The sequence below is a fragment of the Hyaloscypha bicolor genome (genome assembly GCF_002865645.1).
Source record: "Hyaloscypha bicolor E unplaced genomic scaffold K444scaffold_10, whole genome shotgun sequence".
NCBI lineage: Eukaryota > Fungi > Ascomycota > Leotiomycetes > Helotiales > Hyaloscyphaceae > Hyaloscypha > Hyaloscypha bicolor.
The window spans coordinates 2,078,597-2,092,910 of record NW_020194512.1 but is presented as its reverse complement, the minus strand read 5'-3'; the positions used below and the strand labels follow the sequence as shown (position 1 = coordinate 2,092,910).

General features: G+C 48.3%; 6 protein-coding genes across 6 annotated transcripts; 2 read left to right on the top strand and 4 right to left on the bottom strand.

Annotated features, from left to right (window-relative positions):
• Positions 1-405: 405 nt before the first annotated feature.
• Positions 406-2,167, bottom strand: K444DRAFT_623456 (uncharacterized protein; the record flags this gene model as incomplete). Its single annotated transcript, XM_024882284.1, has 3 exons — positions 406-1,361; positions 1,414-1,754; positions 1,803-2,167. 3 exons carry the CDS (start codon positions 2,165-2,167, stop codon positions 406-408), a joined length of 1,662 nt encoding a protein of 553 aa, XP_024744164.1.
• A 422-nt stretch (positions 2,168-2,589) lies between these two features.
• On the top strand, positions 2,590-4,816 carry K444DRAFT_623455 (uncharacterized protein; the record flags this gene model as incomplete). The annotated part of the gene is made up of 4 exons (XM_024882283.1): positions 2,590-2,654; positions 2,711-2,846; positions 2,894-3,205; positions 3,254-4,816. 4 exons carry the CDS (start codon positions 2,590-2,592, stop codon positions 4,814-4,816), a joined length of 2,076 nt encoding a protein of 691 aa, XP_024744163.1.
• A 150-nt stretch (positions 4,817-4,966) lies between these two features.
• Positions 4,967-9,706, bottom strand: K444DRAFT_606183 (DNA mismatch repair protein msh-2). Its single transcript, XM_024878932.1, has 4 exons — positions 9,614-9,706; positions 9,429-9,560; positions 7,593-9,378; positions 4,967-5,896 (listed from the first exon to the last, which is right to left on the bottom strand). Exons 1-4 carry the CDS (start codon positions 9,635-9,637, stop codon positions 5,094-5,096), a joined length of 2,745 nt encoding a protein of 914 aa, XP_024744162.1. The 5' UTR covers positions 9,638-9,706; the 3' UTR covers positions 4,967-5,093.
• A 165-nt stretch (positions 9,707-9,871) lies between these two features.
• K444DRAFT_606181 (uncharacterized protein) lies at positions 9,872-11,418 on the top strand. Its single transcript, XM_024878931.1, has one exon. It carries the CDS (start codon positions 9,884-9,886, stop codon positions 11,366-11,368), a length of 1,485 nt encoding a protein of 494 aa, XP_024744161.1. The 5' UTR covers positions 9,872-9,883; the 3' UTR covers positions 11,369-11,418.
• Positions 11,408-12,486, bottom strand: K444DRAFT_550537 (uncharacterized protein). The gene is made up of 2 exons (XM_024876511.1): positions 12,012-12,486; positions 11,408-11,927 (listed from the first exon to the last, which is right to left on the bottom strand). Exons 1-2 carry the CDS (start codon positions 12,171-12,173, stop codon positions 11,442-11,444), a joined length of 648 nt encoding a protein of 215 aa, XP_024744160.1. The 5' UTR covers positions 12,174-12,486; the 3' UTR covers positions 11,408-11,441.
• Positions 12,487-13,497: 1,011 nt separating this feature from the next.
• Positions 13,498-14,185, bottom strand: K444DRAFT_639269 (uncharacterized protein; the record flags this gene model as incomplete). Its single annotated transcript, XM_024884359.1, has 4 exons — positions 13,498-13,613; positions 13,670-13,712; positions 13,779-13,846; positions 13,990-14,185. 4 exons carry the CDS (start codon positions 14,183-14,185, stop codon positions 13,498-13,500), a joined length of 423 nt encoding a protein of 140 aa, XP_024744159.1.
• Between the last annotated feature and the right edge of the window lie 129 nt (positions 14,186-14,314).

Here is a 14,314-nt window from a genome sequence, read left to right as displayed (position 1 = left end):
TCATACATTTTTTAATGTTGCCATATTGTTCCATGTATATTATACCTTGGCGCCGACGGGTTCCTTTGAGCGGCCAAATTCAATCTTCATTTGGCACCATTGAAAAAGGCTCTGGGGACCAAGCGAGATCGCTCGATTTTGACAGGGGCTCGTATTCCCTTTTGTATCCTCACCTGCACGAGCCCCAGAGAGCAGTATCTCTCTAACACGGGGATACAGTAAGTGAGCAAGAGAGCATATCATTGTTTGTAACCACTCTGGGTATCATTGCGAGCTAAAACCAGACAAGAGTCCAACCCAGCAGAACTAACTCCATCACTCACTCACAAAGCTTGCCAGCAGACAGTAATCGTATTCTCCCTTCTCTAGTCACTGAACACCAAAGCAGCCCAGAAACACGCCCGCTCACTCCTTGTTCTTCAACCATTTTATTTTCTTCCTTCGCTCCTCCCCAGTGAGGCTTGGATCTGTTGCTTTTGTAAGATCGTGCAGAGAAACTCCACTCTTGGTTAATGGGGTCGCAGACTCAGAACGGTCACGCTTCTTCGATTTTGGTTTCTCGGAAGGTCGCTGATCACCCTTCCCGGGACTGGGCTGTGCTCGAGGAGCTGGTGACGAGTGAGGTAAAATGGCAGATTTTGGCGGACGAATTGGAGTATCCGCTTTGGACGAGGTGATTCCTGATTTTGCTGATGATCCTTGCGTTGAGCTCTTCCGAGGCTCAATTGACACTGATGCTCTGCCTCCCAAGCCTCTCTGAGATTCGGTCTGCTTTTCCTTCAATCGCTTTAGCTCTCTATCATCAATACTCAATGATCGGGACGAACTGTGCTTTGATTTCCTTTCTTCTTTTTCGCCATGCTTTCTCTTCAACGAGCCGTTGGTAACCTCTTGCGAAGATGAAACTGTGGCAGAGATTTTGTTATTTCTCTCTTCCGCAATTGGCTTTCTTAGAAGTGGCGGCGCCTCGGTCATTTCCACGTCTGAACTGGAAGACTCCTCATCACTTCCGGAGTCCTCGGAAGACTGCCCATCACTTTCAGAGTCCTCGGGAGACTCTTCTTCCTCCGAGCTCTCCGATGCAATGGGCACTGGTGGACGGAATGCGGCAGGCGGTTGTTCCACTTCCTCGTCTGAACTACTATCCACTGATGATGAACTTGAACCTATCTTTCCCGTCTCCCCACCACCAAATCCTATCGGTCGAAATCGCATTTTTAGACCCTGTGGCTGTTGTCTAATTGGTTTCTTAGCTGGGACTGTTGCTTTACTAGAGCTTGCTGTAATGCTGCTAGAGGCGTGTGCGCCTGGCAATTGCAGAATCTGCTGAAGGTGAAATATCTGATCAATGGGTTTCTTAACTGGATGGTGTCAGTTTCACGAATGCATCAGTCCTCTTTGTAGAGATCTTACCCGTCCGATACCCATCATCAGAACCATCTGGCACCATGATCTTGGTATATGTTTTGTCCTCGGCCGAGTCCCGCATGAACCCATACTCGTTACCGTTATGATTGACTATTGGCTTGCCATCTGTAGCATCCTTCCATGACATTTGCTCAATAGCAGAAACGGGCAGCGAGGCCGGTGCAGTGAAGTACCAGATCTGCTTCTCTCCCAGACTCGACCTTTTAAACATATGTTCTGCTTTCGGTGTGCCCTCTAATGACGCCTTTTCAAATCCAACAGGCGGTTTGTAAAGAGGCGGCTTCTGGAAGGTCACCACGCTGCCGCGGGGGGGCTTCGAAGCCATTCTGTAATTGTAAGCTGATGCTGCAAGAGGTATATACGTTCCAACTTACTTGTCAGGACCCGCAGCAGTCTGTTTAGCAGCGACACTAGGCTCTTCCTCTTCCTCGTCGTCCGCCTCGCTGCCATTCTCGTCGCTCTCACTCTCATTTTCGCTCGAGCTGCTACTTCCTGCTGGACGCTGCAACTTGCCATTGGGTGTGATCATAATGTCGACGGGATTCGAGGGCAATGATTCGCCATCGCTGTCAGACTCGCTCTCCTTCTCGGAATTCACTGGCTCCTCTTCGTCGCTCTCCTGGACATATTCCGCGCTTTTGAAGCTTGCAGGTGGTGGTGCTGATTTCGGGGACTTCTTTGATGGAGCAGACTTTTTCTTGCTCTTGCTGCTTTGACTTTGAAACTTTAAGGGGGGCATTGTTTGCACAGGTTCTCTCGAGAATATGCTTGATGTGGTGATTTTTTGTCGACAAGAATTCGTTCTCGGGAAACTTTTTTTTCCCGGCAAAATCGTCGACTCGGCAATCTTCAGCCTCGTCTTGGGAACAACAATTCGGCCAATGTACAGATATGTCTTCGAACAAGAGGAGGAAACTAAATGCTTCATTAGCTTCGCCTTGCAAGTCTAAACCAGGAGAAAATCCAAACAATTGCTAATTTACTTTAGACTTGAGTGCCTTCGCGGCGAGGAAAGCTCTGGCAAGCAGCCCGTCCAAAGCTGCAAGAGACCAGAATGGAAGGGCCTGTCTTGGAGACACTCCAGAAAAATCGAAATCCGTATCATCGGGACTGGCAGACTCTAGACTTCAAACTGGGAATGGAATGTCAAGCCTGGCAATCATGGCTGAGGAGTCTGCCCCCAACCCGACTTTCATGGACCTCGATGAAAATACACAGCTGTCTTCGTATGTCTAATCTGAGCCCCAAGGTTGTTCTCCTTCAAATACTAACAATTGTGAAGATATGGATCACGTGTCGAGTCTCCTGAGATGCCACTGGAGCCGCCTTCAATAAATCTTACTTCCTTCAAACCTGGCAAAGATAATGTCAGAGAGCTTGGGGATGGAATACTCACCATTAGACTGGCTCCAGGTGAAGTGAGTGATTTCCTTGATCTGGAATGCCCCAGAACTGACATAGTCAGCGACTAGTTGTCCTTGGCCAGTTTGAGGTCTCCGTTCAGAAGGGCCAAATAACACTTATGGGATCGATTTTACTGCCATCCAAAAAATTGTACCGAGTATTTGCCTCATCTTCACATTCTTTGCCCGTAATGAGGTGCTTGGCAACTGATTCCGAGCCTGCTGAACTTCGTCTGCACCCTTGTAAAGTTGGTTTGGGGTCACTGGAGTCACTCTCGCCACTCTTTGGTAAGTTATGGAATGACAACTCAGGTCCACTGGGTCTGGAGTATACAAAACTGGTCCAAAAGACTAAGAGAAGCACTTTCCAAGTAGTAAGTACATATTAGACATCGTATTCGAACTCAACTAAAATCAAGCAGCTTTTCTCCTCAAATAGTGGTCCTCCAAAGGCCTACCTTCAACCTCTGATCTCCCCTCCAGAGTGGAACGAAATGTTGGCGAAATGCTCGATGCCGTCTGAACAAAGCCCCCCAGCCTTCATGGTGTGCGGTCCCAAATCTTCTGGAAAATCAACATTTGTCAAATTCCTTGCCAACAGACTCCTATCCACATTAACTGATGCTTCACAACCGGAGAGGCCAACCAAGAAACTAGGTGTAGCGCTCTTAGACCTCGATCCGGGTCAACCTGAATACTCACCACCAGGACAGCTTTCACTTGTCCATGTTTCCGAACCCAATTTTGGTCCGCCGTTTGCTCATCCCATTCCGGATGCCAAGAGCAAAATAATCAGGTCCCACTCAATTGCAGCAATATCGCCATCCCTAGATCCCAGTTTGTACATGGCCTGCGTTTCGGACCTCTTTGCACATTACCGCAATCTCCTTTCGACGGAGGCAAGCTGCCCCTTAGTCATAAATACTCCTGGATGGGTGTTAGGCACGGGATTGGAAATCCTGGTAGAAATAATCACTCAACTTCGGCCGAGTGAGATTATTTATATGTCTCAGGATGGACCACCAGACGTCGTTGATAGCCTGCGAGAAGCAGCTAAATCGACTCTTGTGCTCACACTACCATCCCAGGTCAGTGAGTATACAACAAGAACGGCAGCTCATCTCAGAGCGATGCAGTCGATGTCATACTTTCACTTAGATTCAGCCACAAAGTCAACATTGGCATGGAACAGTCTACCTTTGACTTCCATACCACCTTGGGAAATAAATTATTCAGGAGAGAATCCTGGACTGCTTGGCGTTATGTGCTATGGAGAGCAACCGCCTGTAAACCTTCTTGCGGATACGATCAATGGCTCTCTGGTAGCTGTCGTCGTCATCGATGATATGGCAGCGATTCCTGGCTGGACCTCAGAAGGAGACAACATGGAGCCTCCCACGCACGTCTTTGACAAGACGGACGATACAGAAATCCGTGCATTTGATCAAGATTCCCTCCAGCTTCAACATTTGGAAAGGCCACTAATAGTATCCACCCCTGATGAAGAAATACCCTACTTCAACCCCTCAAATAATATTTCGCTTGATCCTAAATACTCTCACAGTATTGGTCTTGCACTAGTCAGAGGCATCGACGTGGCTCGGCGTCGACTGCAAGTCCTAACTCCAATTCCATCAAAAGTGATCGAGGATGTCAGCCAGGCCGGGAAGTCAATCGTTCTAATTAGTGGAAAACTTGACACGCCTGGCTGGGCATACATCGAGGAGCTTACACGAAAGACTGCTTTGGATAAAGCGGCGAGGAAACAAGGAGGTAGAGAACTGGACCTTGACGATGAAGGATCCCCGGAGTTTGAAGCCGAAGCCTCTAAAGGTATGGATGAGACTGGGAATCAGAGTCTGGGTGATGGATTCCAGAACGCTCCGTGGGTGGACAGACTTGAAGGATCTCAGGGACGGGGAACAGGGGCCCGTGTTTGGAGGGTGAGGAGAGATCTGGGTAGGACTGGCGATGGAGGTGATTGATCCGATCATGATTTGAACCCAACGAGCTCCCAAGAGTGGCCTACCTGCTAGAAGTAGAGGATTCAGAATCATACAGATTGTTGAAGTTCTTCCCTTTACCAATGACAGAGATATCTCTCCAAGTTCATCATGGTTGACAGACTATCGCAGCGGTTTTGACGTTGATATTTTCATTCCATGTAATCCTATGTGTTGTACAATTAGGCCGCCCCTTATAAAGCAATTAGTGCCTCCCAACTATGTAGCAATACCAGTAGACCTCCCTAGAGCCATAAAATCATAGACCTTTCACACTCTGGAAGAAGGGATTCGCAAGGAGTTTCTCATCCCCCTTTACCAGCTCCCTCAACCTACTCACCATCTCCTGCCTACTAAAGTCCTTGCCGTCACAAGCTTCTTTCCATTTCACCAGAACATCCTTTAACATCGCACTTCCTACCTCCACATCTTCCTTCCCATATTGGATCGCATGTCCATCGTGCTTACTGGTGAAATCTTCCAACTCGTCCGCCTTCCTCTTCGCCATACTAACCACTTTTTCAGGAAACCTCACAAGCTCCGCAACATGAATACCGAAACTCTGATCGCAGACTCCTTCTTCCACCTTGTAAAGAAGTGTAACCTCTCTCTTACCCTTTCCGTTGTCATCGATGTGTGCCACGACATGCAGGTTCTGCACTTGAGAGTACTGGTCTACCAAGGCAGTGAGCTCGTGGAAATGGGTGGCGAACATGGAGAAACAGCCGATCTCCTTGATGATGTGTTCTGAAATTGCCCAGGCAAGTCCAAATCCATCATAAGTACTAGTACCGCGACCAAGCTCGTCGATGATGATGAGAGATTCCGAGGTAGCAGATTTGAGAATGTTAGCCGTTTCGAGCATTTCGGCCATGAAGGTCGAGACGCCCTTCAGCTGCGAATCGCTGGCACCGACTCGAGCAAGGATGCAGTCAAAAATGGTCAATTCGGCTTCTGAACAAGGAACGAAGCAACCGATCTGAGCCATCAGTGCTATGACACCGATTTGCCGAATGTAAGTACTCTTGCCGCCCATATTCGCTCCTGTAATCAACGATAAACCTTTGAAATAGTTAGTGATATGGACCAAAAAACCTCCAAAAAGCGTGGCCTGGTGATGCTAGTGCTGCTGAGCAGCAGCAGCAGCAGCTTTCTTGAGATGCTTCTTGCCAGCCTTGTGTCTCTTCAAAGCGTAGGAGCTGCCAGGATTGCGACCGCAGAGCTCGCAAGAGTACTTTTGGCCCTCTGGTAAGTGCTGAAGGGCAACATTCTTGAGATGCATCTTGCTAGCCTTGTGTCTCTTCAAAGCGTGACAGCTGCCAGGATTGCAATCGCAGAGCTCGCAAGAGTACTTTTGGTCCTCTGGTAAGTGCTGAGTGGCGACATAGTGAAGATGCCTCTCGGTGGAGTTGTGAGCACGCAAGTCCTTGCTGGTCCGACAGGCATGATCGCAGACTTCACAGTAGTACTTCTTCGCCTTGACATCCTTGGCTGCAAGTCTTCGTTCTGCTTCTCTGCAGGACTCTTTGTTCTGGTAATACCAATCCCTCCTGTCCTGGTTGTTTTTGGCATTGAAAGCTTCAGGGTCCTTCTCCTTTGCATCGGCTCTTCTCTTGCGTTTGTCTCCCGCCCGCTTTATAGCGTATTCTGCTGCCATAGTCTCCAATTGCTCAGCTGAAAGGCCCAAGTCTCCTCTAATATTCTCGGACATGGGGTTGTGGGAGCATAAACCGCCATATTCAAGCGTATCTCGATCCCAGGGGCACAGATCCGCAAAGCCAAACCCATGTTTAGTCTTGCAGTTAAGAGCCCAGAAGACAAATGTGAAGACAGCTTCTAATGCAACGAAGAACAGCCGTGTAATTGGTACTTTGCCAGCAGAAGGGATGGGTGCAGAGCATAGAAGGCCCTTGTGAGTGATAGTATATCCTTCATCGAGAGCGGGTGCGACGTATTTGGGCAGAAGTTGCTTCTTGTCGTATTGGATAAGACGAGAGGACACACCACCAGCAACAGAAGTACCTGAGCCGATATAAATCTTCGATCGGGAGTCCCGTTTCTCAAGCACAAGGAGATATACTCCCCACACATTCTCACAGTCGGTAGGGAGGCTTTTGAAGAAAGCGATAGTTGGCGGAGCAGACGATTGGAGGATGTCCAAGAGACCAGGAGCAAAGACCAATGAAGTTGCAGACAGGAGTTCCTCGAGGAAGTCCTCGCTCGAGAGGATTTTGACAAAGAATGAGTGCTTATAGTTTACAGCAAACATGTTGAGACATCTCCAGAGAAGCAGCATCATGAGCTGAGGGAGGGACTTGGCGTCGAGAGCCATGATTCTTAACGTCTCTAAGCAGAAGTTGCTGCTTGTCGTACTGGCAAAGACGAGAGGACACACCACCAGTAACAGAAGTACCTGAGCCGATATATATCTTTGATCGGGGGTCCCGTTTCTCAAGCACAAGGAGATATACTCCCCACACTTTCTTATGGTCGGTAGGGAGGCTTTTGAAGAAAGTGATCGCAGGCAGAGTAGACGATTGGAGGACGTCCAAGAGGCCAGGAGCAAAGACGAATGAAGTTGCAGACAGGAGTTGTTTGAGGAAGTCTGTCCTCGATGCGCAGACGGAAGGAGAATCCATGGCTGCAGAAGAAGAATCCATGGCTGCGGAAGGAGCATGGCCCAGGTGCTCTTGCATCTCACAAACCTTCAGGCGGGGGCGGACCAGGGGTCGAACATCAATAGAAAACATTTACTAACCTCCACGTCTGAGAGTAACATCGTTGGTGATGAATTGAATGTCGTCCTGCATCTCCATACAAGGGTGCCGGGCCTCCTTCAAGATGGTGTCACCCTCACCACGGGGATGCATCTTGGGTCTGACATAGGATGTAGGTGCATGGACGGAAGAATGTGCAAAGCTCACAATAACATCCATATGAGCAAGCACGCCGGCTAACAGTTCTATGACTGGGCAGTATGAAGCGGCAACACTGACGACCTCGTTGACCAAGCTCTTCTGGGTCCGGTTGTAGTTCTCGGATAGCTGATCAAACTCTCGTCGGATGCTTTGCAACTTCTGAGTTGTGAAGTAAACACCATTCTTTTGTGTGGAGCATTCCTGGTATTTCTTGTTGTTCCGAATGCAAGACGCTTCGTTCCTCGTAAGACGCATGCACCAGCCATGGACTTTGTGGTTCTCGAGGAACAGCTTTTTGTCCATCTCCTGCGAAAGGTCCAGACTAGCAGCGCGGTGCTCTTGATCCAACTCATGCCTTAACTTGTCGAGTTTCTTCCTGATTATTCGCAGGCCTTCGTCAAACTCGGGCTTGATGATGTAGTCATGATTTTCAGCAGCAGCAAGGTCCACCGTGGTTTCAACCATTTCTGCTAGCTTATCAAGACTCTCAGAGTACTCCCGAAGCTTCGATGTGTACGCTTCATCCAGTGGATCGCGATACTGTTCGTCCATAACGCCCTCGAGAGTACCAATAAAGCCTGGTAGTGCGATAACCACTTGCCAAGCTCTAACCACATCTTCAAGAGTTGCCAGTTTCCGTTGAAATCTCTTGGCCAACCTATACAGGTCGGGAATTGATCGAAGATGTGACTCTTGCATTGTTTGGCGTAATTCGGTGTCCTCGACAAATGCCTCGACGAGTTGCTGCCTTTTCTCGATCTCCGTTTTGCTCATCAGCGGTTGCTTCAGCCATTGTGCAAGCAACCGACTTCCTACTGGGGTCTTGCAGTGATTTAGTAATCCGTACACTGACATTGTCTTGGCGCCATCTCGGGGCCCAGGCATGAGGTTCAAGGCCTTTAATGCCGATGCATCTAGCTTCATGAACTGTGACAGATCATGCTGATAAAGCTGGTATTGACCGAAATTCGAAGGATTGTGCAATGCTCCAAGATACTTGATCAAAGCGGCCGCTGATCCCATTGCAAGCTTGAGATCTGTCTGTGGAAGAGTACCGGCAGCCTTTTCGTCCTTCAGAAGTCTCGCCAAGTCTTGATCGATATCCTTAGTGCCGAAATCGGTTCCAGGCCGCTCTGATATAGCAATTCCGCAATTATCGACAATCGCCTTGAGCTTAGCCATCTCCACATCCTTTTCTGACTTGTCGACCTGGATGAGGCATTCTTTCACCCCGAGCTGAATTAGAAGCGATTCGAAATTCGAATACAGATCGTTGTCCAGAAATTCCGACACTCCCAATTCTCGAACACTGGCATCTGCGAAGCAAACACCAACGTTTCTGGCCTCCGAAGCTTTTGCCGAGACTTTGACAGCCAGTATGATTGGAGCAGCATCAAATTGTCCCCCCAGTTCCTCTTCAATATCCTGCAGATTCCCGGGTGAGGCTTGCTTTGTGATTTTCCAATTAGTTCGACCCGTGTTCTCCCAAACCTCGATTCTCTTGCCAAGACGGAAGAGAGCTTCTCGAAGAAAGTTTCTGAAGACAGTGGTGGACATGGTAACTGAGGGGAGACCGGTGGAGTCATGCTTGCCTAATTGTCGCAGGACGGAAGTCGTTTTATAGATCTATAAGACTTGTCAGTTCACTTCTTTTGGGGGCAGAAAGAATATATTACCGTTCGGGCAATGAATGATGCACTGTCCCCGTGAGCAGTATAGAAGTCTCCCCGATCAAAGATCCTCACTGTATCCTCTCCATTATCGGGTAGTGATTTGAAGAATTTGATGAATCCACCCTCATCGTCGACCTGGAAAGAGTTAGTGTGGCGTTGAATTGGGGAGTCCATTGAAATGGAGATACCTTTAATTCAGGACGTGAAGTCATTTCCAGATACTCTTGAGTAAAACTCTGAAGATTAGTGAAGCGGAAGGTCCCTTTGCACCCTTGAAATTGTTGACTTTCCTGGGATGTCTATATTCCACGAACAGTCGCGGAAGCTTAGGGAGGACGCGACGTGATTGCCCTAAACCGCATTCGGCGATTCTGCCCAAGGCGGGATTTTTTTTAGTCAAATTATTTTGAAGTCACGAGAATTTCGACAACTTCAAAGTTCCCAAATTCAAGTTCACAATGGCTGAGCTTGAAGAGCGTCCAACAAAGATTCGGAAGCTTGATATAACGAAAGAGTCAAATGAGTCGCCACAAAGCAATACAGCAGCCCAGGAAGCTCCTGAGATGGGATTTTCAGATGCAACCAGTGACCAATTAGAAGATGAAGGAGGAGCACCATCCCAAGATGGTCAGGAAGAGAGGGATGACCAGCCCAAACTATCCAAAAGCCAGATGAAGAAGATGAAGAAAAAAGAGCAGTGGGAAGCCGGGAGAGAATACCGGAAAGCCAAGCGACGAGAAAAGCACCACGAAAAACAAGCTCGGAAGAAGGAGCAGCGTCAAGAATTGCAGGCAAAGATCGCTAGTGGAGAAGCAATCGAACTTCCGAAGAAGGAAGTTGAAGAGAAGCCAAAGTACCCAAGGAGACCAATTCAAGTCCCAGTATCTTTGATCCTGGACTGCGATTTCAATGAGCTTATGTTCGAGAAGGAACTCAAATCCCTTGGGGCCCAGCTCACGAGATGCTATTCAGAAAACAGGAAGAATCCATATAGATCTCACCTCGCCCTCAGCTCTTGGGGTGGAACACTCAAGTCAAGATTTGAGACTGTGCTCACGAACAATCATCTTAGTTGGAAGGGTGTGAAGTTCTTCGAGGAAGACTTTGTGGTCGCAGCAGAGAGTTTGGATGAGGTTATGAGAAGTAGTTCTGGAGGAACACTTGCTGGTGCTTTTTTGAAGAACACGGTTGAGGCTATGGAAAAAAAGACAGATATGGGCCACTCTCCGATCCCAGATGGAAGTTCCGAAGATCTCAAAGAGACAAATGTCGCCACGGAAGCTGTCACTTCCAAGGTCCACGAAGCATCACAGAGCACAAATGGTGACATAATAACGGAAACGGCATCTTCGCTTCAATCAACAGTCGAACTGGAACCCAAACAAGAAGCTCCACCACCAGAAACCGCAGACTCTTCGCCTTCAAAAGCTACCCCATCAATTGTCTATCTTACCGCAGACTCACCACACACCCTAGAGTACCTTTCGCCAAATACATGCTACATCATTGGCGGCATCGTGGATAAGAATAGACACAAAGGACTGTGCTACAAGCGAGCCTGCGAAAGGGGTATTCCAACGGCCAAACTCCCGATTGGCGAATACATGACCATGCAAAGCCGAAGTGTTTTGGCAGTCAATCATGTTGTGGAAATTATGCTGAAATGGTTAGTGACTGGAGATTGGGGAGAGGCATTTTTGAGTGTCATTCCTAAGAGAAAAGAGGCGAAGCTGAAAGTGAAGAAGGGCGCAGAAAATCAGAGTGAGAATCAAGGAGAGGAAGAGGAAGAGGGGGAGGAAAGTGAGGACGAAGAGGGCGGGGCGTCGATTCTCGAAAACAACGCTATCGAGGCAGTTGATGTGAAGGAACTTGATGAAAGGGGGCGGTTGGCGGGTTCCGACGCAAATGACACCATAAGAAAGTCCGTAGCTGCGAGCACTTAGCAAAATGCAAGAAATCCTTGTCTCGGCACGCAAAGCCTGGACAGGTGCACATATGTTGACTCGTTCCCATTGCTTATCCAGTTGCTACTGCTTCAGCCTTTTCTGCTCTCTCCTTCCTCGCCACCATCTCAGGCATCGTCTTCATCAACCTCTCCAGCCCCTTAATACCTTTGTCCCAATTGGCCTCCACACCTTCTTGCCTCTCAAGGGCCTCCAAGCTCATCTGCGCCCCTCCCTGTTCCTTAACCAGCTCTTCCCTCTTACGCAACTGTTCCTCGTCACCCTCAATACCCTCCTTGTACATTTTCTTCGTGTTCTCCGCTACTGAATTAGGAACCTTCCTCCTCAACGCCGCAATCGCCTCAATCAGTTCCTCTTCCTCTCTCGCGCGCTCCTTCGCTTTCTCAAAAAGTCTCGTGTTAAAAGGCTCGTGTTCTTCGATTTCGTGATGTGCTGGAGACGTGCTATTCACGAGGATATTGTTGATGAGTTCTTCCGAGGGTTCGAGGCCATTAATAGATATATTTGCAGCCGTTTTGTGGAAAACGTCGTTGATGTACTAGTAATTTTGATGTCAGCGCCTGCTCCCCAAGTGCATTATGATTGTAAAAAGCAGACAACCTCAGGAAAATAGTAGACATACGCTGTGTACGAGCTCTTCAACGCGTTCTCGTATTTTATCCTCTCCTTCTATTGGTGGCCAGTCTTTGTCTATCTTCTGGTTCGCGGCGCGTCGGATGTTCGAGACCAGGTATTGGAGATCATCTGGTGACTGGAGTTCTATTTTTCTGTGGAATTCTGCCATTGCAATATCTACCCAACTGCTGTTCTCGTGACCCAAAGACTTGTGCTGTTCTGTTCCGTTTGGAGGAGAAGATGATGTTGAGAAATTGATGTTGGGTTGAAGCTTTTCGCGGTTGTTTACTTTACACTGAGGTCAGCATATCGGAACAAGCGGCCGCGCGCTAAACCTTATTTCATTCCGGGCTTTCGTTATCGGAATGCGGGGTGGAGCTTGGTGGGGGTCATAGTGCAATTCCATCACATGCCTTCAGCTGCCGAGATCTCTAAGGTAGTGTGCTGAGCTTGGAACAATTATATCAACACCATAGGAGTCGGACTTCACATATGCAATGGTAGGTTCGTGGTATTTAGTTCTACTATATAACTGTTACATGTGACCCTGCAGGAGGAGCCTGCAGGCTCATGCACAACGACTCAACTGTGCCTGCAGAAGACAGCTCCACCTGTCACCATGAGACACGATTCTGACCTGTTGGGACGCAAAGAGAAAAGTCTGATGCCCGCGAGGTGATTCTTGACCCGAACTTCAATGATATCGAGGTCGACTGTATTCTTCCTACGTTGAGCTGCCCGGCAAGATTTCGGATGAAAGCGGAATCTGTAGTTGCTGTATGTGAAGCGAGTCCTGTTGCTGATGACCAATTCTCGGCGAGTGAGTAAGACTCAACAAGGGATCTCAGGCTTCCAGAATCCCGCATGCCACCCTATTCTAATTTAATGAGACTCAAAATGTTTACTGGCCTTCGTAAGCTATTCGATTATGGGGACATGATGGGTGGTTCTAGTCCTAACCTCCATGAAATACCATGATCAACGAAACATGCACACTAGTTCGTCCAATAGTGTTCTGTATCTTGTAAGGTAAAGACATTGTTACAAATGATTGATCACATCGGTAGAGTCACACAACGCCTCAATCAGGCTACAAGTGCTCAAGTCTGCCTGTCTGCAAAGCAGTTCCCCTGCCTCGACTCTGGGGGAAATGGACAGAGGCATAACAGTCACTCTCAAATTCGGATGTATTGCGATGAAATGAAAATGAATCAAAGTTCATTGCAATGAACGAATCAAAGAGTTGAGACGCCCATCCGAACCTCCACAACTTGCAATCCCCAGCAAATGCCTGACTCCACGACCCAATTCCCATCCCATCATGTCATCTAGTCGTACTTAGCCGTAGAAACGGCTCCCAGTAAAATACTCCTGTATCCAAATATCGAGGGAATCATATGTTCAAGTCCCAACGCCGTTCATGTGCAAGTCCCATATTTCCAAGCCCGGGACCACAGGCTATCTATCCTGAAGCATTCCGATAAGATAGCAAACTATTGAGGGAACATCTGCTTGATCTCCTCGTCGCTCAGGCGGATCTCGTGGACCGGGTCACGCTTTCGTTCAAGGGATTCGAAGTCGCATTCGACGTATGAGGGTAAGAAGATCTCTGGACCGGATTGTCAGTATTTCTCCGAATGATTAAGGCTCATGGAATCGACTAACCTGGGTTCCATTCGTAGCCTTGAGATGATCGGACGCAAGTAATCTGCGAATAAGAATGTTAGCCATACTCGAGACGCTTGAGCTCCTCGGCGTCTAGGGATAGGCTCACCAAGCGCGGTACCCCGTCAGGATCTCCAATGTTGATGACAGTATGTTCTTGCTTCGAGAATGAGGAGCCTAATTAATTCTTGTCAGCCTGACGATTCGCGAAGATAATTCTACGATATTGTGCTGCCAAATGCTCTGCCGACTTCCTGCCTAGCTGGACAGCTCGGCTCACCAGGATCGTAGAGTGCAAGAGGTAGAACAGGGAAACTAACTCAATAAACTTGGTCTCCGATCATGACCATATTTGACTTTCGAAGAGGTAGGCGTCGATGTTTGTGTTGTTTGTGGTTGCTGTGGTGTTCGAGGTGAAGATGAGTAGGAGGATGAGGAGCTGGAGCTGGCTGCTACAGCAGCCTTGCTGCTCTCACCATAAGTTGTTCGCATCGGAATGGTGATCGAAGTTGACATGGTGCCTAGTTGGAAGCAGGTACTGACAGCAATAAATTATAAGCACCAGAAAAGCTCCGTACAATGAGCAGGTCGATGTTGTCGTGTTGAAAGTTTCGTGTTAAGAAAGGAAAGCCTGACTCAAGAGAG

Coding starts and splice junctions, on each gene's coding strand:
- K444DRAFT_606183 (XM_024878932.1), bottom strand. CDS start 9,637: ATGACTTCACGTCCTGAATTAAAG. Junction 9,379..9,428: donor CATCATTCATTGCCCGAACG/GTAATATATTCT, acceptor CAAGTCTTATAG/ATCTATAAAACGACTTCCGT. Junction 5,897..7,592: donor TGTTACTCTCAGACGTGGAG/GTTAGTAAATGT, acceptor ACTATTTCAAAG/GTTTATCGTTGATTACAGGA.
- K444DRAFT_550537 (XM_024876511.1), bottom strand. CDS start 12,173: ATGGCAGAATTCCACAGAAAAATAGAACTCCAGTCACCAGATGATCTC. Junction 11,928..12,011: donor TTGAAGAGCTCGTACACAGC/GTATGTCTACTA, acceptor CAAAATTACTAG/TACATCAACGACGTTTTCCA.
- K444DRAFT_606181 (XM_024878931.1), top strand. CDS start 9,884: ATGGCTGAGCTTGAAGAGCGTCCAACAAAGATTCGGAAGCTTGATATA.